This window comes from Nothoprocta perdicaria, unplaced genomic scaffold, assembly GCF_003342845.1.
Source record: "Nothoprocta perdicaria isolate Ctin4 unplaced genomic scaffold, notPer1 scaffold_100, whole genome shotgun sequence".
Taxonomy (NCBI): domain Eukaryota; kingdom Metazoa; phylum Chordata; class Aves; order Tinamiformes; family Tinamidae; genus Nothoprocta; species Nothoprocta perdicaria.
The window spans coordinates 461,256-481,512 of record NW_020454095.1 but is presented as its reverse complement, the minus strand read 5'-3'; the positions used below and the strand labels follow the sequence as shown (position 1 = coordinate 481,512).

General features: G+C 47.3%; 1 protein-coding gene across 1 annotated transcript; it reads right to left on the bottom strand.

Annotated features, from left to right (window-relative positions):
• Nucleotides 1–442: 442 nt before the first annotated feature.
• CD80 (CD80 molecule) lies at nt 443–20,254 on the bottom strand. The gene is made up of 6 exons (XM_026040634.1): nt 20,158–20,254; nt 7,839–8,186; nt 5,215–5,496; nt 3,067–3,192; nt 1,709–1,829; nt 443–547 (listed from the first exon to the last, which is right to left on the bottom strand). Exons 1-5 carry the CDS (start codon nt 20,252–20,254, stop codon nt 1,726–1,728), a joined length of 957 nt encoding a protein of 318 aa, XP_025896419.1. The 3' UTR covers nt 443–547; nt 1,709–1,725.
• Nucleotides 20,255–20,257: the final 3 nt, after the last annotated feature.

Sequence of the window (20,257 nt, the reverse complement as noted above, 5' to 3'; positions counted from 1 at the left end):
ATGCTTTTCCTTAAAAAGCACTGGGAGCTGGTCCTGGCAGCTGGCTCCTAGCACGGGGAGCTATCAGTGCCAAGCTGTAGGTGAAATAAGTTTTAGCTGCTTCCTGTTGTGACGCAGAAGCACGGCCGGCCGTGAGAGCCTGCCCTGASTTTCGGGTGTCTCCCACAGGCCACTCCATGTTACTAAGGGGCGAGGGGGGCGCAGGCTGCCTGCTGGAGCTCTGCAGCCCCCTGATTTGCACCGGGACAGCATCAAAGGCAACGTGTCCCCAGCGCTGGACGTGGTGTCCCGAGCAGCGCGATGCCGGCGCCGGGCCCGTCGCTGCTCCAGCGGTATGGAGCCTCCTTGGGGATGCAGTTCCAGCGGCGATGTGGCCACCGCACAGCACATAGGTGGGCTTTGCTGCTCCTTCAGGAATCTTGTCAGTCTTCTTGAGTGGGTTTCTCTGCCCGCTCTCATCCCCTTCCAGAGAGCCGAAGGGTCACTGCAGTAAGCGTTGCCGTAGAGAGCAGGGGGACCGCAGTGTAGGATATACAGGATAGGAAACCTGAGGGGGCACAAAGGAAAGACTTTACTGTTTTCCCTGCTTCTTAATCCTGAAAGTAACCGAGAATGCTGCAGAGCCGAGAGCCGAACGGGAGTCTCCTGGCGCAGTCCACAAGAGGGCTCCTGCTGCAGGGAAGATGCGCAGGGTGCTGCGCGGAGCCAGCGGCTGCTCCAGGCTGGTGCTGCCGAGGGCCCCAGGCCGGCGCCGCATTCCCGCGAGAGCCTTGGGAGCAGCAGCCGGAGCCCTGGAGCTGCGGAGCAGGGGGCTTGGGAACTGCTCCCCCACTGCGGCAGCACGGGGCTCAGCGCAGCCCCTTTGGGTTCGGGCAATAGAGCCCGGCACTGAGGAGGCCGCGCGCTTTTCTCGTGCGAGCTTTTCTAAATTCTCATTTTCTGTTCACAGACAGCAACCATCCCGGGCCCTGCAGCTAGGAAACACCAGCCGTTTAAAGAGAAAAAAATCACCCATTTTTATAAGAAAGGGGAATGTGGCAGAATGGATTTATTCAGTAGGTAAACTCCCACCAGGGAGCGGTACTCACAAAAGCCCCAGGACTTCRTGCTAACCAAGGTTTTTGTATCTGCTCTAGATAGGGCCTTCCCCTGAGGAAAATATGAGGGGGTGGTCAGGTTTGGAAATGAGAAAAGTGGTCTGAATTATATTTTCCCCTTCTTTCAGTCTCAAGATTTTCAAGCCTTTAGATTACTACAACACGCAGCTTGAGGAATTCATGGTTTCTAGGACTCTACAGCTGCTACTGTTAATATATCCCCCCGGCAATTCACTGTGCTGTGGTGAGAGCAGGAAATACGGTCACCTGGATAGCAATATCAATAGCAGCAATTAGCTGGTAATCTTTTCTTCAACCTCTTGACTTGAAAAAATGTCTTTTTGGAGGACACAACACTGGACATAGCTGAGCTTTCAAGCCAAAATTAATCTAGTGTTTTGTAGTTATAAACTCATGCCAAGTCAGACTCTTCCTGGCAGTTTCTGTACTCTCCTTCAAACAACAGCAGCATCATTCCATAGCTTTTGACCCTAAATAACACTGCACATTCATGTTAAAAGGCATAGAGAATTTTGTGAGCTAGCATTTCATAAGAATCTAATAATATTTGAGAATCTATGTGCCAAGAGAAGAATGGTGAAGAACACTACCTGCAAGTATGGTCTGGTCATACAGACGACGTTTCAGATGTCACTTTAGAGAATTCAACTGTCTTCATGCTTTCTTTCACATCTTGCTSTGAATTTTGAGGCATACAACATTGAAAACAGACTGAAAAGGAAAATCCCTCATTAATACATGGAAATCCAGAACAAATTTAACAAAGCATAATTGAGTGAAGAACTCACAAAAAATAAATACGAGAAAATTTTCAGGGACTAGTTACTTTTCTTTTTTTCCCCCTTGGCAGGGTCTCACTTGCAGTGCATCTGCACACCCTATAGCAATACCCATAGCATAGCCTGACCTGACAGAAAGCTCTGTGAAGTATATGGCATCTACACAGTGCCATATTCATAAATCGTGCTTATTAGAACAGAGCGTGGCACGAAGACAAGTCAATGATTGCTAAGACAAGGTCCTTCTCCAAGACTGCCTTACAAAGCCACTGAAGGGGTGGAGATGAGACACAAACTGCTCTTGAATTCCAGTACTGGCTGGATGCATGGCTGCCTTTTTAGTTCTAGTAGATGTCTGCTCATTCTAAGCACTTGCTGGCTAGGTCAGCCTAGACATGATTGGAAGCAACAGACAGGACATGAGATTTAGATCCCTCTGCCAAAAAAAMCCCAAATCTAAGCTGCCACCTAACTCAGATATGCGCAAGTTCCCTTTTGGGACAGAGATGTCCCGAGGTGAAGAACTCTTGGACACACCTGGAGTTACTGAAGGCTTCATAAAGTGGGACAGGGTGGCCCACCTATGCCCTTGTGGGCTCCACAAAGAAGGCAAATCCGTGCCCCCTCACTGAKATCCTGGTAGGTGATGAGTCCCCTRGAAGTCGGGGGTTGCTCTGCTCAAGTCCCTCCTATGGCCCTGACACAATTTTGCAACTTGGCCATGTGACTTTCCTGAGGACTCATCCAGCAGGGTGCACTGAGAGTTCCCATTTGAAAACAGTTCTCATTTGTACCTATCGTGACCAAAATTCTTAGCATTTTCTAGCACTTTAAAACAAATGTGAACCTTCGTGTATCTCTTCATTTCTGTTTACCCCCCCGCTCTTTAGAAATATTCCAATTTGCTGACTAAAATACCAATCACTCTTTGAGTCTCAGACCTGAACTCTGGTGCTGCTTGTACAGCAAAACGTAGGGAAGTACAGAGTTGTTCTTAGATTTTGTGACAGTAGATGCCACATACCAAAAAAAAAAAAAAAAAAAAAAAAAGGAAATGAGAAGGAGGTACAAAAATATCTAGTGTATCAGTGCAATTTCTAGAAAAGATATTTAAAGAGTTTTTCCACAAGAAGTGAGAAACTGTATCTTGAAGAAGGAGCTGTACTTACTGTGCCTCGGGAGGAATCTTGCTGCTAAGGTGACAGCCAAAAGGAAGATGATGATGATGATGCTTGAAGCAATAACAACATTATAAGACGGAGCTACAGCAGGAAGAACACAGTCTTTTCTTTTTTCTGAGAGAGAAGAAATAAAACATAAGTGAGAGGCCCCATATCATATTTGCACTTCCATGTAGGAGCAGGTATGTGAATCTGGGTGGTTCTGCTCAAACTCTACCTTAGGTATGCAGCCCAAAAATACACTTATCCAATAAGCAAGGAGACAAAGCTGGCACCTAAGCTGTAAAGGCCGCTCCATTCCCCCACATTTGTTATGTGCTGACATTTTTAAAACACTAGAGTCCTAAATGCTGGATGTCTGTTCAGAAAAGGATGGAGGTAGGCACTAGCTAAAAGAAATATATAAACTCTTTTCAAAGCATCTGGCTTGATTAAAAACTCTGAGCCAATATCTAGAAAGTTTACATTCTCAGAGGTACTCGGCAGGTTGTTTTAGGCAGTTTTGTGCCTCATCTTTTCCTCTGAACTCACAGGTGGCAGCAGATAAGATGCATTAAATAAAATTAAAATGGTGTCATTCCCTGCATGACATTGAGAGAGTGTTGAGCAGAGTTGAGTTTCAGTGGATCTGGATCCCTTGTTTTTCATCACTGGAGGAAGCCATTTTTCACTCGGAAATTAGAACAGATAATGTGCCATACTTGTACAGTTTGGTTAACCTTGACTTAAAAGCAGGGCAGACTTAATGCACACTCATAGATCTTGATATTTCATCATCGCAGCTAGCACAATTAAGAAGCATTTGACTTCTAAGAAACTCGACTGCCCTCTACAATCTGATCCCACATGGCCCCACTCCAGGGCTTCCCTCACAGCTTTAAGCTTTGTCTCCTGTGCTTTCCAGAGGCTGCAGTCTCTGTTCAGAAAAGGTTTGTTTTGAGAAACATTTCAAATCATACTTGAGTATAAGTAGTTGCATGTTAAAAGGGGGGGCTCTGTGACTGCTGTTGTGATTGTTGAGCCCTCCTCTGAGAATTTATGTGACAATGGTGTCTTAATATTACTGCTTTTTTGTTGGCTTTTTTTGTTTGTTTGTTTGTGTTTGTTGGTGGTGGTTGTCTTTTCTATGTAGTGTGAAATTCATCACGTTCTTCCATTAGCATCTCTAGGAAGGTTACACACTACATCTAGCAAGAAGCAATATTCAGCATGCACTAGTTTCTGGCATTTTTCCTGAAGCCAAATGGCACCTTTCTCATAAGTCCATTCCATTTTAGTAAAATTGTTTGAATAAATAAGGTTTGATGAATAAGGTGAATAAGGTATTGTTCCCTAGGAAAAATAGCTCTTGTATTCTCTAATCTTCCCTTTAAAATGCCTATATCTCTACAGTCAAAACATGAGACCCAAAGACATATTTTAAAAGACCTTTTTTTTTGGTAATACCAGTAAAAAGAAATCTTTATGGCTTTAAGGAATTTCCTTTAAATTCCTTTCTACCACAAAACATCTGGAGCCTAGTGTGCTGCCTTGCTTCATGCTGTTTCCTCCTGTCCCTTACGCACAGGCTATTTTATCACTTTCAAGCCAAGTGCAGTGATGCCATTTTACCCATACCAGTTAGCCCCAATATTAAACACATGTGGGGAAGCAGAACTTTCTTGTAGACCCCAGCTGGCAGTTTCTGATGCCTAAGCTGCACAAAACATGCCAGTTTGTTAAATGAGAAAGTTCCTTTTAAGTGCAGCATGTGGCTTTTGAGGCACACACCCTTCTCAAGCCCTTCCATTCAAATGCCACATCCATGTGCCAGTACAGCCAGGCACTGGATGGCAGAAATCCCACTGGGATGATGAAGCTGATACCACTGGGCCACAATGGGATCCTACTGCTTACTCAGCCCTCTGGGGTCGTCATCACTCACAATGAAGCAGCAGGAAAGCTGCTTGTCCAATGCTACTTTCCCAACCCTGTTACCTTACAGGCGTTGAAATATTTTGGTGAGCAGCTCATACATGAGTTGGTTGGACCATCCCTGAAAGAATAGATATGCAAAATCTGCCACTTCCTCAGAGGGCACTTCAGCAAATTCCACAGAATATTTCTACAACAATGTATAAGTAAGTAAAAACCTACTCAGAAGCAAGCTAGTAGACTTGGCAAAGCCGTTGTATTCCACAGAGCAAGTGAGGTTGGTGTCCTCAGTCAAGTTGAGCTGCATGTTGCCGGTGACGTTGTATGGGCTGTTGCTGGACTCAGACACCCAGGTGGCATTCCACGCCACAGCCCTGTTGTTGAGGACTCCAGAGATTTGGGGCTTGGGGAATCCTCCATGAGAGGAACATCTTAACATGACCTCATCGAATTCACAGGAGCTGGTGATTACTTCTGCTGTTACGCTGGGCTCGCTGAAGTCAGCTGAAACAAGAAACAGCTTCAGTTACTCTGGGTCCTAGTCACCCGTGATCCAAGCAGAGACCACCCTCCTCCCTCAGGTGCTTCTCTTCTTACTCAAGCTGTCCCAGTATGCATGGCCCTTCTTATGCCTTAGCATTCCTTCCACAGTCTTAAGTGGATACGGTTTTGGTCTTCACCTCTCTACCTGCCTGGTCAGTATCCCAAGGGCCAAGGATTTCATGGCCCTGTCTTTTGAGCAGCACGTTCTCTCTCTGCCTGCAGCAGTTTGTGAAGCACCAGAAGGAGTTACAGAACAGGTGGGGAAAATACAGGACCGAATATGAACTGACAGAATAATAAGTTGTATTACATGCAATGATGAACAACGTCCCTTTCCCCCTCCCTCTTCAGACCCTTCCCAGCAGGGCTCGCAGAGGCCTCAGCTCTGGCAAGACCAGAAATGAGTCAGATGTTGGCCTGCCTCTCAGCCAGGCCAGGCAGCAAGAGAGCAAGTTACTTTTCTGTAYTACAGTCCCTCCAGAAGGCCCATCTGAGAGCACAGACGCAGTGTACTACTCACTGCAAAAATATTAGCAATAAATGGACCCTCCCCTAAAGAACAGAGGCCGTGTTTCCACCACACATTTTTCTCAGCACGGTGAAATGGATGAGAAAACTGATCTGAGTGAGGAAGAAGAAAGGTGGTGCTGGATGGGGCCTGGATGGGGCAGTAAGGAGGATATAAGGGGTGGTACAAGAAYTCCCTAAGGCAGCTCTTGCCCTGGAAAAAAATCTCTGTGGGTCCTCAGCAGGAGAAGAAGCTGTGTGTCCAGACTGCAAGTCACACCAACCCCACTGATCTAAAGGGTCCAAATCCTGCTCCTCTCCTTCCCACCCCATCTGCTGCAAGTCCATTGCTCCCCCCAAGCCAGTGTCAGCCCCAACTGCAGTGAGGCCGGGCAGGGAGCTGCAGCAGGTTGCACTGCACTGCCTGGAGGAGCTGCCTGTCTGCATCACCAACCCACCACAGGGCTGCACAGGGCTGCAAAAGGTGGACAGCCCATGCACACGGGCAGGACAATGGGGAAGGGGACGTGGCCCCTTGGAGTCTTTCATGGCTTAAGAACAGTGAACCTACAGTGTAAACTAATGAGTAACTATTGAGCAACACTGATTTCATATCCAGCCTGGAAAGCCACTTCACCGAGCAGTCACCAGCACGTAACAAGTTTCAGCTTCTCCTGGGGCAGCTGGACTGAAGCAATGGCCTAAAGCTGACGGAAGCTTTCCCTTTGCTGAGCCCCACATTCACTCATCCTTCCTTCTCAAAGGGAGGCTAACGTCTATGACTAAGTCATCTCACATTTCCCATGCAGGTAACTCCTCGACCCTCAGCAGTATTTCCTTCTATGGYTGGAGATGGATCTGGCAACACAGCTCCCATTTTTTTTTCCCAGTCATTGGATGAATCAGTGAACTTATGTCCTTTCACATACACCCTACACTTCCCCAAGCAGACATGCAATGGTCAACCCCTCTTTTTTTTTTTATTTTGGTTACAATCTCACTCAAGATGGGGAGTGTTTACTCACTGACTCTTCTAGAAGCTTTCTGAAACTTTCACAGCTAAAAGTATTCGTGCCAAAATATGTATATATAAATGTAAATGTATGTACAAATATGAAATTACCAGTATCTCTGCATTTGATTGAAACTAACCACGGCAGAGACAGTAAAGCAAATGGAAAATAATGTAAACGGAACTTTTTYGAGCCTCCAAGAAAAGATTCAGATTCGTTTTGAGCAAAGGGACTTACATTGTTTCTTAAGGTAAAAAGCCTCAAAGCTGCAGCTAGCTTAGACCTTAGGCTTTGGAGCTGTTTTCCAACCTGCCAGTCTCATAGAACGTCTTGGTCCCCTCTGGGGTGTGACACAGGCTGGGGGTGCTGCTCTGCCTGCGGGAAGCAGGCACACTGCGTTTTGATGGGGAAAGCACTCACCTTGCACCCAGGACTTGGTCTCAGCTTCACCCAAAAGACAGCAGGGGGCAGAGGCGCCCCAGAGCACTGACCGGCCATGGGGTAGGTGTCTCAGGAGACACCTCTAGGAGAGGTCCTTACCAGGGGAAGTCAGGGGGCTGGTGCTGGGAGACAACGCACAAATGTTGTCTGCACCTGAGGTGGGTTTGTGAAGCTGGGGGAGAGGCTGATGGAAGGCAAGCAAAGGGGACTTAACAGGTTCTGACATTGTTGGGGGGCTTCCTGGTTAACATGAGGTCTGACAGCTTCACTTTGAGCAAAACTTGTAGAATTGCCTTTATCTCCATAGGAAGGCTCTCAGGTGACAGGAGGCAACCAACCTACCTGTAATGTAGAGGGTCACAGGTTCATCACACACGATGTTGGGTACAACTGAGTTTTGCAAAACTTTGAGGTGCTGCACGATGCACTGGTAGGGGCCATTGTCCAGTATTTCCACRGGAGAGATCCACAGGGTGAGATTGCGGTTGTTGAGCTGGGTCCGATTGTCAAAGCGCTCGTTGCTTGAGATCTTCTCCCCCTCTGCGTAAGCAAGCACCACCTCCGTGATGTTCTTCTGCCAGTAGACCCGGTAATTGCGCAGGCTTTCTGTGCTGGGTATTTCATGACAACAGGGCAGGCCAACTTTTTCCCCCACTTTGCCTTTGGCCACTTTTTTCTCCACTGCGTAGCCTAAGAGAGAGCAAATGAAAGGCAGTGAGATGGTGGTGTGTCCTGGTACCAGGAGCTTCTGTGGAGAACTCACCTGCTCCAACTCTTGTCTTCACCTGCTCATCCCTCTATGCACAGACCTGTAGTTCACAGCTACAGCTCTGCAAGGAGAGGAGCCCACCTTGGCAATACCTTTTCTGGGATGTTCAAATCACACGTATGTTTCCTAGCTAGTGGGCACACAAGGGTTTCAACATTCATGGACTGCTGAGGTCAGGCAGGAGGGTCACCTGCCTGAGAAGAATTTTTGTTGGAACCTTAAAGAAAATCCACTGTGTGGCAAAGAACAAATATGWTAGTCATCTGAAAGGATAATAATGTACACTGCACAAACTGCTAGTATCTAAACATCTCCTCTGTACTCCCTGTTTAGAACTCAGTGTTAGGAATGTCTGTATCATCTTTGATTGTATATTTCCTGTACTCCAAACTGGGCAACAGTGGAATATCATTTTTATGTTAAGGACAAGAAACTTCCAAAATCCCAGAAGTTAGACACAATCCTACAGCAATAAACAAAAGTCAGAGCCATARTTTTTGCCCAGTCTAGCTAAGACAAATCTAAGGGCCACGGTCCTCCCTTGGGACCATTGCAAGCTAGCCAGCTCCCAAAACGCTTGCCCAGGCCACATGCAGGTGCCCAACTCAGGATATAGGAATGATGCTACAATAACAAGCTTTTGAAAGGGGGAAATCTGATGCAACTTTGCCCAAGTTAGCAGCAATACTCTTGCTTCACATCAAGACTTCCTTGCACTCTGTTCCCATGATCAAAATGACTTTCCCAYCCTCCTTTCTCTTCTCAGTGGGTAGGCTCCTGCAGAGGCGGGGAATCCAGGGGAGCCAGGGAGAAGCCCTTGCCTCTGCTGGAACAGCAATGCAGTACTGACAGAGGTTACAGGTCTCCTGCATTTCGTTGACGAAAGGCGGAAAAATAAGCAAACAAATGGACTCAGACCAGAGAAGACTCAAATTTCCTTCTCCTCTCCTGCAGAATAGATAAGAAATGTGTCTGACAGAGACAGGGGGAGAGCCCTGAGCAGGGAGGACATTACTGATGAGCAGAATGTGATGCCAACCAATGTGGTGACGTGGACGCAAGATCCATGCAAAGAATCTCAGCCTTAGCTCAGCTGCGAGCTGAAGCTTTGGCAAAGCCAAGCGGTAAAACCTGTCTGACACTGAAACACACATTATTTTTACGCAGTACAGGGCAGCCACCCTGTACGTGTGCACAGTGCTCACATACCCTTGGGGTGCCATCAAAGAGCAAGGCTCCTGCTGCATATGGACCCCTGTCCTAGGCTGTCGCCTGTGAAATGCTCTGCAGTCCTCCAGCTGTGGGTGCTGGAGGGAGACAAGGACACTTGGGCAGCATCACGAGCTACTAGATGAAATTCAGCACTCATGAAGCCAGATGGAGTGCTTGAGATTTGACCTGAAATGAGCACCACCCCACCTGAGGCACACCTGCAGGCTTAATACCAAGTTGGTAGGAAACACACAGAAAAATCCTGGAGAGGCAATATTGGTTTTATATTAATCAAGTAAAAATTGCTATATAGTTAAATTAGCAACTTGTCATTTAACTTTTTGCCCTTCCCTCTGGTACTTTATTGGTCTTCCAGAGGGGCAAGATACATTTTTATTTGTGGCTAGCTGTACTTTCCCTTATAAAATGATTAATAGACTAAGATAACCAGACTAGGGCAGACCAGGAGCCCACTCAGCCCACTGACCTGTGTCAGCCAGCCACYAATAGCAAAGCAGCAGAGAAAAATTGTTGTTGCACTTTCCACAGGATAGGAAYGGCCATGACGTGCCAACCTTGGGCATGGCAAGCACACATTCAGGGCTTTCTTGAGATCGACAATTTAATGGCTGTTGACAGGCGCACCTCTCAAGAATAGATCTTGCCCCTCACAGAACACACGCATTTCTTTTTTGGCTTTCACAACATCCTGTGACAACAAGGTCCACAGATTACACGCTATGTGAAAAAGCATTTCCTTCTGCTTGCTTTAAAAGCAGGCCACTTTCAGCTGCGATTCTCGAAGTTCCTCCTCCTGTGCATCCGCATGCTCCTGTGTGCATGCGTGCTCGTGTGTGCTCGCTTCTCCTCAGCCACCTCCTTGCACAGCCCCTCAGTTCAGCTCTGAGCTGAACTCTCAGCTTGCTGAGAGCTGCTGGGGAGACTTCCAACAGCAGCCTGGAAAGCTGTGATTGTGGACTCCAGCAATACCACCATCGAATACGTGATTTATATTTTCATTTGGAGTGATAGAGGAAGAGTAGGCGTACTGTAAATGTCAGGGTGATACCGCATCATGAGTTGCATGAGGTTCTCTGTGCCTTGCCCCTACGAGTCTCCTTCACAACCAAAAGGAGAACAAAAACCTCCTCGGCAGTACATGTGCCAGGGCTGGAAACTCCTACTTATGTCACATCTACCCTTAAAAGGCTCTGAACCCTTGAAACTGCAACCTGAATGCTACAAGCCTGAAGGAACCAGAGTCTATGAAGAGTCATTCAGCCCTACAGAAGTCCCCTTTCACTTTAAAGGTGAACTGCAAAGCAAAAATGAAAACTGAGTTCTGTCCCATTTCTGTGCTGGACGCACTCTATAACCAGGCTGTGGGAGAGGCATCCACCATGGAAACATTTTTTAATGACTCTTCTGGAAAAAACATTCCCTTCTCTTCCCACCCCCAGTGAAATTCACTCGATCACTTGGTGTGCACTAATGGCAGCTACTTCACTGGAGCCCTGCAACGCGTGACAACACCAAACCATTGCAAAGGCTGACATTCTTTTCCCTAGGCAGAAAAACACATTTAATTCAAACTATTACCATGCTGAAAATGCCCCCACAGAGCCTAGCTAATTAAGGGCAGAAAGGAAGTTCAGAGGAAAAGCTTCCATCCTGACTTGCTCTATAAGCCAGAACCTGCTGTCAGGAAAAGTAGAAAAGCTCTTGAATCCTTATCTTTTAACAAAAAAAGATCCTGATTTCCTTTATTCCTTGCCCACCCAAGTTTTAGAAATTCCTCAAGCCACAGAGGAAATTTTCTTTTCCTCAGCAGCACGTACAACCAACAGTACTGGAGAGCTAGCCAGCTCTGRGACAAAGGCACGGTGAAGATATTTGACTGACCTGGAAAGCAGACGACCACATGATGCCTTAGAGAAGCAGTGTCAAAATGTTAGATACCTTTAATTAATTCCCGGTGAATGCAAACCCTGGTGCCATTTGCTTTCCTCTCCATTCCCCATTTCTATCCCCCATTTCTCTGCCTTTCTCATCTATTTTGCCATTCTTCTCTCTCGCTTACCTCTCACACAATCCCCAGAGCAAAACACATGAAAAGAAGATGCTTTTTGTTGGGCCTGAAGTCCTTTGACCCTGCTGTGTAAGCAGCACAGAWGACAGTTTAACTGACTTAACAGTTCTGCAAAAATCTGAGGCAAATTGTTGGGTTTTGACACCACTGACTGACACACTTGTGAACTGGCCCTCCAAAATGGGGAGGATCAAAACAGACCTGCGATTTTCTCCAAGAGCTGCCCTATGCATCCTCGCAACCGTTGCCTGTCTGTCCATCTGCAAGTTAGTCCCCAAACTGACTCTGTCCCCAGGGGTGCACAGGGGTGTCCCGCCATAGCTAAGCAGGGGCCCCTTCCCGAGGGGCCCGTGTCTCCCATGTCTCCCGAGTTGGAGGGCTGAGGAGAAGACCTTGTGCATGTGCGGCGGGTCCCAGCGCCTCTCCCCAGGGCTCGGTGCGGGGAAACGCAGCCGGACAGCCTGCTGGTCCCTAGGTAATTCTCAAGCTCAGGCCCGTCACTTTCTCAGTAGCACATTTTCCCCTAAACCAAGCTTACAGGAAATCTGTGAGGATTTCCAAGCAAGGCAGAGAATCATCTTTCTTTTTTCTTTTTTAATTACAAAAAGCTGAGTCTTTCAGCAACTGAAGACTCCTCACTACTCTTTATTTTGTCTCTTTATTTTGTCCCAGGTGATTTTGCCAGTGAGGAATCAGGATTCTCCCAAAGCTTTTCACAGACTTAGAATTCAGCCCATGGCTTCTGCTATACTTGAAGACATGCTTTGTCTTTAAGCTAAAAGCTAAAGCAGTGTTGTGACTAATTCTCATGAATACATTGATCACAGAAAAGACCCCATAAGACGCTCTGTATCAGTGTGGAGTCACTGCGACATTTTCATTAATGCTTAAAGTCATCGCCTTCCACTTGCATTTGGCTGTGGAGATCCAGGGGAGTGAGCAAGACAGCGTATGGACAGGGAGAAGGCAGGCCCAGCTGGCCAACCTCTCTAAAGCGCTTGCAGCAGAGTATTAACCTGGGCATGAGCACAGGGGAAGCCTCCCAGGTACCTTCTCCCCAGACTCCACTTGAGCGTTTGGAGAAGCACGCAGAGGGAGCCCTGAGAAAGCTGGAGCGAGTGGTCCTTTCACCTTGCACAAGCCCGAGCAGGAGCTTTGTGCCAGGAATGGTGGCGGGCCTGCTGCCTCCCCTCAGCTGCTCTGCGCGGCCCTGACAAGGCCGAGCAGCGGCAGGCCAGATCAAGATAGCTCCTGTTGCCATGATTTCTGTGCAGGTCACGCTCGTTTACTCATCCCAAATGTGGTGAAAGCGAAGAGGTGAAGGGAAGGCTTTCTAGAGAAAAACATCTCATCTGGTAGCAGCAACCTCCAGTCTCAGCTCATCATACAGGCCCAGACTAGACAAATGTGTCTGCAGCAATTCACCGATTAATTAACCCAGTCGTGTGATGATGACATGGCAGGGCCAAGGCAGGGCAAGGATTTGGACAGGTCTCCCCAGGTCCTCTCCGCCTGCCTCAGAAGCGCAGCCTGAGGGCACCCTGCTGAGAGCAGCGGCGCTCTGGCACCTGGCTCCCCATCTCGTACGGCAGCCTCACTTTCCGAGCTTCCTATTGCGGGATTTTCACATTCCTTTTAGGAAAAAAAATAACCTTGACTTGCCCAGCTTTATACTGCTTGGTTTGACAACAGATGCAATAACCCTACAATATTTGGGGACTTTTTGTCTGACTCCTTTAGCACCCCTCATTCGATTTTAATACAATTTTATCTGGTGTGCAAAGACATCCTTGGAAACACAAAGCAGCTGTGAAAAGCAAAGGTCATGTTCCTGAGTCTACAGACCAAATGGCACCACATGTCTGAGGGTAGGTGCGAACCCCACTGCTTCCAGCTGTGCGTTAGCTCAGGCCCATAATAAGGACAAATCAAAAGTATGGGCCTTATTTATATTCCTTAACCGGTTTTGATACGATGTACTGCAGTTAACACTCATTCCAGAGCAATTCTCACAGCGCTCTCAGCATATGTTGGTGTCAAATGTGGGCCCAGTTTCTTAGAGACTCGCTGCTCCTGTCAAGTTTTGTCTAAACCCTCTCTCTGATTGCTGCTTCACTTGCAGGTTACACTGCATTTTCTCAAGTCTTAATAGCTGCTCATCACAAGCTAGATTTCAYGCTCCCTCTTAATCACCGTTACGCCACTAGGGCCAGCAAGGTGATCCATGCAGAGAGGGAAGGAAAGCAAGTGCTGATACTGAGTCCTTACTCTCTTTAGGGAAAAGGAAACTCAGTTAATCACAGAGAAGTTCCATGATGTGTAATTAGCAATTGAGGGCACCGGAGGTAATGTGAAGTACTTCGGTAAGGAGCCCCGTGGCAGCTCCAGCCAGCTGCTACCCTTCTCCCTTCTGCATTTTGGGACTTCTTGAGATACGAATCTTCTGCTTCTTGAGTCACAAGGGCCCTGCGCCGGGACAAGCCCACCGCTTGGGTATGTCCAGCCTGCTCACTTCATCGGACCAGTAAGATCGTAACTCTTAACACCGCAAGCCGGTTGGCAAACTTCTCACCTCAGCATGAGACGAGGTGTCACTGCCAAGTGGGGAGCTGGAGCTGAGAGGCCAAAGCACTGGCGGCAGGGGACACATTTCTGCCTCCCTTCCCTTTGGCTTTGAACCTCTCTATGTGGATAAAGGCCTAAGGAGAAGGACCCAGGTCAATGGGACATGCGGGGAATAGGAGCGGAAGGGTGTTTTGGAGATGTGTTCCTTCTGAACCTTGCCCATTCTCTGTTCCCAGCACTAGGAGTGGGTGAGTCCAGCCACAATAAAAAAAGGATGAGGGTAGGAGGATGGGACATGCACTCAGAACTAAAATCTAAATCTAGATGCCCTGAGAGGATTTGCATATTTTGGTTCCTGTCACRATCAGCTTCCTATTGCTGGCTCTTAGGATGCACCCTGGCTTTGGGCAGAGCCTAGATGTGGCATTGTGTAAGACAGGCCTTTGAGGGAGAGTCATAATACACAAAGAAAAAAGTATTTGTTATTTTCCACCCTTTAGCCCCAAATGTTTTGTCCCATACTGACTGGATCATTCTGTACTCCCTCTGTTTGTCTCTGAGCTGAAGACGTTCTCTCCTCATTTTCCTGATTTCCACATACTACTGTCCTTATACTGCTATCCTCATGGTATCGCTGGGGAAGCTGAGACCCTCCCTGCTGCTTTAKGGCCACATTTTCCTAAGTGTTTGCTGACTCTTGCTACCATCTGCTCCACAGTTGGCCAGCCCCCTTTAGGAGCTCCTASAAGGTCAAAGTGCCCCATAACCAGGAAAAACAGGTATTAAAGCTTCCACATTAGCCCACTCAGAATAAAAAATTAAGGATTTTTTACATTAAAAYGACCTATTTACAGTAATAGCAAAATTTCCCAACACAGCCAGCAAAGCTACAAGCCTGATTACCATTATGCTGTTCTAAAGACTGCCTGGTCCCTAGCTCCCTAAACTCTGCAGTCAACCAGTGTGACAAAAACCCCACAGCTGGAGGAAAGATTAAACAGCCCTATATAAAAGTGCAGCATGGCAAATGGTGATGAGCTAAAGGATGAAGAGCAAAAGGGGAACAAATGTCCAGAGGTATCTGAAAGCTACCGAGACCAGAGGTGGAGTGAAATGACAGGGACTTGGGCAGGGACCGCTTGTGGCACTCAGGTAACAGCGGGGAGCTTCACGGGTCAGGCTAGCGCGAGGAAGGGACACTTGCAGCTGAAAGGAAACGACATCTAACAGTGAGATCTGTTTAGACTGAAGCACTTTCCCGAGAGCAGGGATGAAATCTTTGTCTGTCAAGTATTTAAAACCACAGCAGAGGCTAGCTGCTACGGAGAGGGCAGCAGTGCAGAAAGGAGCTTGTCTCCAGAGTCTTCTCTAACTTTTCACATGTTACAGTAGCAGTGTGGACTCACCAACAAGTGCGTGTATTCTGAGTGCAGTGTAGCTGGAGATGCCACCACTACCCAGCAGTCAGCACTTTTATTTTCAGTCAGGGAGTCCCTGGGGACCAATAATATTTTAAAAGCATAACAGTGAAAAAGCAGAAGCAAGGTTGTGACATTTCCATGCAGGGAAAGATCTGCATATTCTCAAATRAGCTCCTGAAACTCTTGATAGTGATGTCCCTCGGCGGGGATAGAAAAGCTACAATTAAACATAAAATTCATGTATTTGAAAACAAAAATGATCTCCTTTTGCCAAGCAAACAAATTTTTCTGCACTCTACTACACATTTGCCTTGCCACCTCATGAAAAATACCAAATCTGCATGCATGTAGTGCTCGGAGTGGGAAACACATGTTAAGAAGTCAGGAGCATTTCTCTRAATGTGGAAATTTTCCTCCAGCCTGGGAGGGCCTCAAGGTGCGTTAGGTGATGAGCTTCATGGATCTAACAACTTCTTCATACTGAAAGAGGTAGTCTGGCTCCCTTTTCCCTTCCAACATGTTGTGTTCCCACTGCTTTACTTGCACATCTCTCCAGAGCCTGGTTCTATCCCTGCTTTGTGGATATAGAGCAAAGAAAAAAAAAGGAATCTGCTAAGCTGGGAGTTGAATTATCTGCTAAGCTGGGAGTTGAATTAGCTCATCCAAGGACCAGATGTGTGTTATGCTTCGTGTGAACAAGGGGAGGATCGTGCAGCTGGAAGCAGAGGCTAGAAGAGCAGGAATGCATCTCTCAGGGGCAATGAACTCTGTGGCCACCTCTGCTATGCTGGGTGGCTGTGCCATGTGGCTGTGCCCTTCAGGATGCCATTTCATGGCACACAAAGCCTGCTGTAAAAGCAAGTTGCCACGGAAAAGGGAGCATCTTCCTGGCACCTGCCACATGGCCACTCACTTTCCTTGCTTTGGCTCTAGTGGTTGCAGACTAGCTTGATTCAACGGGCTRGTCCAACAGAAAACTAAGCCCCCATCAGTGGCCACCTTCAGTTGTGTCAGATTCGTCATGCCATGAAGTCAGCCTTGTAACTCAGAATTGAGGCAGCAACAAGCAGGAAAGGTGTGAGGGCGGACAAGGCGGCAACTTCTGCTAATAGCCCACCACAGTGGGTAAAATTCAGCCCAAAAGTTTGCATGTTGAATGCAAGAATGTCCGATGCTGGTATTGCAAAAAGGTTACAAATGTGGCAGTGATCCAAGAAATGCAAAAATGTTATTGGCCTCAGAGTAATGTGAGCTCAGCAGAGCTAATTGGGTTTATTCGGGTCTAACTGGAAATTGGAGAAAATGGGGGTGAAAGACGCATCAYGTGGGTAACATTACAAACTGTAATTTATGCATGTATATAACTACACTTCAATTGTCTAAGAATTTGTCTTGTGTATGTTTTAATTAATGTTTTGTTTTTAAGAAATCTTTCATTAAAAAAAAAAAACAGGAAAAAAGTAAAACAGTCTGTAAGGAAACACAACAGTCTCTGGGTGAGTTTCTCTTTCTCCAGAGAGGCTGGGCCAGCAGGTTTCACTCAGGATAGGCAGAAAAAGTTGTTCCTTCTTAGTTCCACTGTCATTATTTTTTAACCGAAACATTTATTTTCTGTGTATCAGGAAAAGGAGGAGGTAGAAACTCATTAAAAAAAAAAAAAAAAAAAAAAAAAGGCAGCAACAGCAATAGGACAGAAACTCAATTTGCATCCACTCATGAAGTGGGCAATCCTTGTATCTCAGGAGAAATTCCTGCCATCTCTGCAACTCAGACTGCACTAGAGTAAGTGTACACTGAAGCTGGCACAAAAATTAGCCACAAATCCATTGTGATCACAAATCAATCTCATTACTAGACACTAGTGGGTGACTATGAAGCAAGTAATCTTTTTTTTCGCTCTCAACCCACTTTGTCCCTTTCCGAAACCTAGCTCTGCCCTGGGCTCTTCACTGGCAGCACTATGTGAGAGGGGATTCCCAGACTGAGCTACTTGTGAGCAAACATGGTTTTTCAGTGCTGAGGGAAGTGGATATTTTCCCCCTCACTCTCTAACAACTCAGAAATGCTATAGGGATTTTCCTCAAAACTTCCCAAAAATTTCAGGACAGGGAAGAAACAGAGAACTGGACGRTCTCTGGTCGGATGCAAGGACTGCAGAAGGCCTAGAAGGAATTCTCTCACCACACTAAACAGGGACCAGTGGGTCCCTGCAGTCACTGCCTACTCCATGTTTGCACACAGGACAAGGAAAATAATCCAGGGTGACTTGTAGCAATGCTTTCCTACTATAACAAATGCAAAGGCACAGGTATAAGCCACTGCTGTAAGTTACTGTAACATCTCAGTGGGTCACCTGAAACCTATGGCAGCAAAATTAAGGGGAAGTAACCATAGCTGCATAGTTTGGGCTTATGCAGCATCCTATATAGTACAGTCTTCAAATCAGCCTTTTAATTACTGCCCCTTCCACCACCTTCAAATACCTTTTCTATTCTTTGAATTTCAAAATTCATCCTGACAATGCCCATGTTACTATTTAGCATGCACATGATATGCAGAGAGAGCCCACTSTCATCTCAGCATGCTACTTGGCCTTTGGGAGCTACAGCACGAGYGTGTGCAAGCACCAGGACACCTGGGCTGAACCCAGGGAGGTTGTAAGAGCAACCACAGACTTTGAGTGCYCGCTTCAGCTATGCCTTGATGCAGGCATGAGCCTGGGATCAGTTCTGAAAATAAACGTATTGAAGCCTTGGGGACTTGCTCAGTAATGAATGGGAAGTCACTGGCAGGGCCACGACGGACTTCCAGGGCTTCACCATTTTGCCATGATGAGGTCAGAAGTAGGTCTTGTGGTCCATGTGGGCGACCTAGGGAAGGCATTATCTGCCAGTCCCAGTAAAACTTCTACAGAAGGAGCATGTGCACAGTAGAGGATGCATATGTATACGTACCATATGCATACGTAAAGGTCACCATGTGGGAATGCTTAGTTTTGACGAGAAAGTAAAAGTGTCTAAGTGTGTGGACAGAGGGGGAAAGAAAGCACACTGTCCTGTTGCTGTTAGTAGCCTGCCAAATGACCTGGCTGCTGGGGCACCAGGAATTCTATAGGCTTGTAAACTGGGGAAGAAATCCCAGAAGCTGATATTATTCTTTAAAAGAGCTTCCCCTCTCCCTCTTACACCCCCAGTCTGCCTCTTGCAGCATTAAACCTTGGAATTTTGTAATCAACCTTGATTTAGAGAAAACAGACCTCTCAGCAACAGGATCACCCAACTTTGCTGGTCTGTGATGTGCCTTGTGTCTCCCAACCCAAYGGATTCCGCCAGGCGACTGGAAGCCCTTGGAGTCACCACGCTCCAAGTAGTCCCCACGTGCCCTCTCTAGCCACAGGGCAAGACAGGAGGCAGGGCAGTCTGTGGCTCTCGGGAGCTCGCGCTGGGCCAGGGGCTAGCTGAAATGCAAGGACTCCGTAACTCTGTGAGCTCTACCTCTCACTGATTTGGGCAGCAGACCCAAATGTTACAAGCAGAGAAAGCACAGCTAACCATCTGAAAAAGAAAAGCMACTGTCCAAACTCCAAGTTTTCTAAAAATAACGTGCTTCTATTTGTAGTACTGGATGTCACCAAACATCAGACTGGGTAACCAAATATTTCCCATCTTCGGTCATAGAATCAGAAGACTTTTTTCTTAAAAAAGACCCACAAAACTGATGAATAATATTCCCATTGCTACTTTAGTATTATCTTGCAATCACTTAAAAAAATGAAAAACAGTTCTGTGCATGGATAGAGTATTTTACACATGCAGTCTCTGCAAAAATTATCTGTGTGTTTGATACGTGCTTTGCATGCACAGAGATGAGGGAGGAGAGGAGACAAGCTCTCAGGAGAGGAGATTTCAGAGGCTGCTCTCTTTGCAGGCTAGCTCTGTGATTCAACCCCTTGGTAAGTGCTCCGATTTGTGTTTTAGAGCTCTGACACTGAAACTCCACACAAAACTGATCAGAGAGCATTGCCCGACCCCCAGCTTCACAACATTAGCGCAAAGAGTTGCTAGGATTTGCACAACTCAGTTTTTAATCAAAGCCTAGGGTCACTCAGGGTTTGCTCCAGAGCATCATTAGCTCCTGAGGAACGCTAAAGCTGTCCAGAGGCACAACCAGATTTGCAGCTGTAACAAACCCCAGCTCCGGAACCAGCTCTGCGTGGTTTCAAGGTGAACGTTTCGCTCAGCTGAGGAAACCCGTCCTGAGCCTCTCATGGCTGGTTGGGTCGCCTGCCTTCCTCTCGCTCCAGCCTCCCTTCGCTCCCGGACCCAGCACAGCCACCCCAGGGAAGGGAGCACTTGTCTCCACAGACAGGAGCTGGAGTATGAGCATTTGGGCCCCTTCTGCCACAGCTTGCAGGARCTCCGGCTCCGCTAGCACTGTGCGGGCACAACAGCTCCGACGTGGTTCCCCTCCCATGGRCTGATGCCTCCCAGGCAGAAATCGCCCTCCCCAGCCATTGCTGAGCCTCAAACCTGGCCCAGTGGCAGCCCCAGCGAACGACGCCACCAGCCCGCTGGGGCGCAGGCGGGCAGCCGTGTTCCTCCTTACCTAAGCTCATGACGTGACATGCAAGGAGCCCGAGCCAGAACAAGGTCTTCYGCACCCGTCTGGACGGTGCCAGCGGGGCCTCGGGGCCGCACGCCATGCT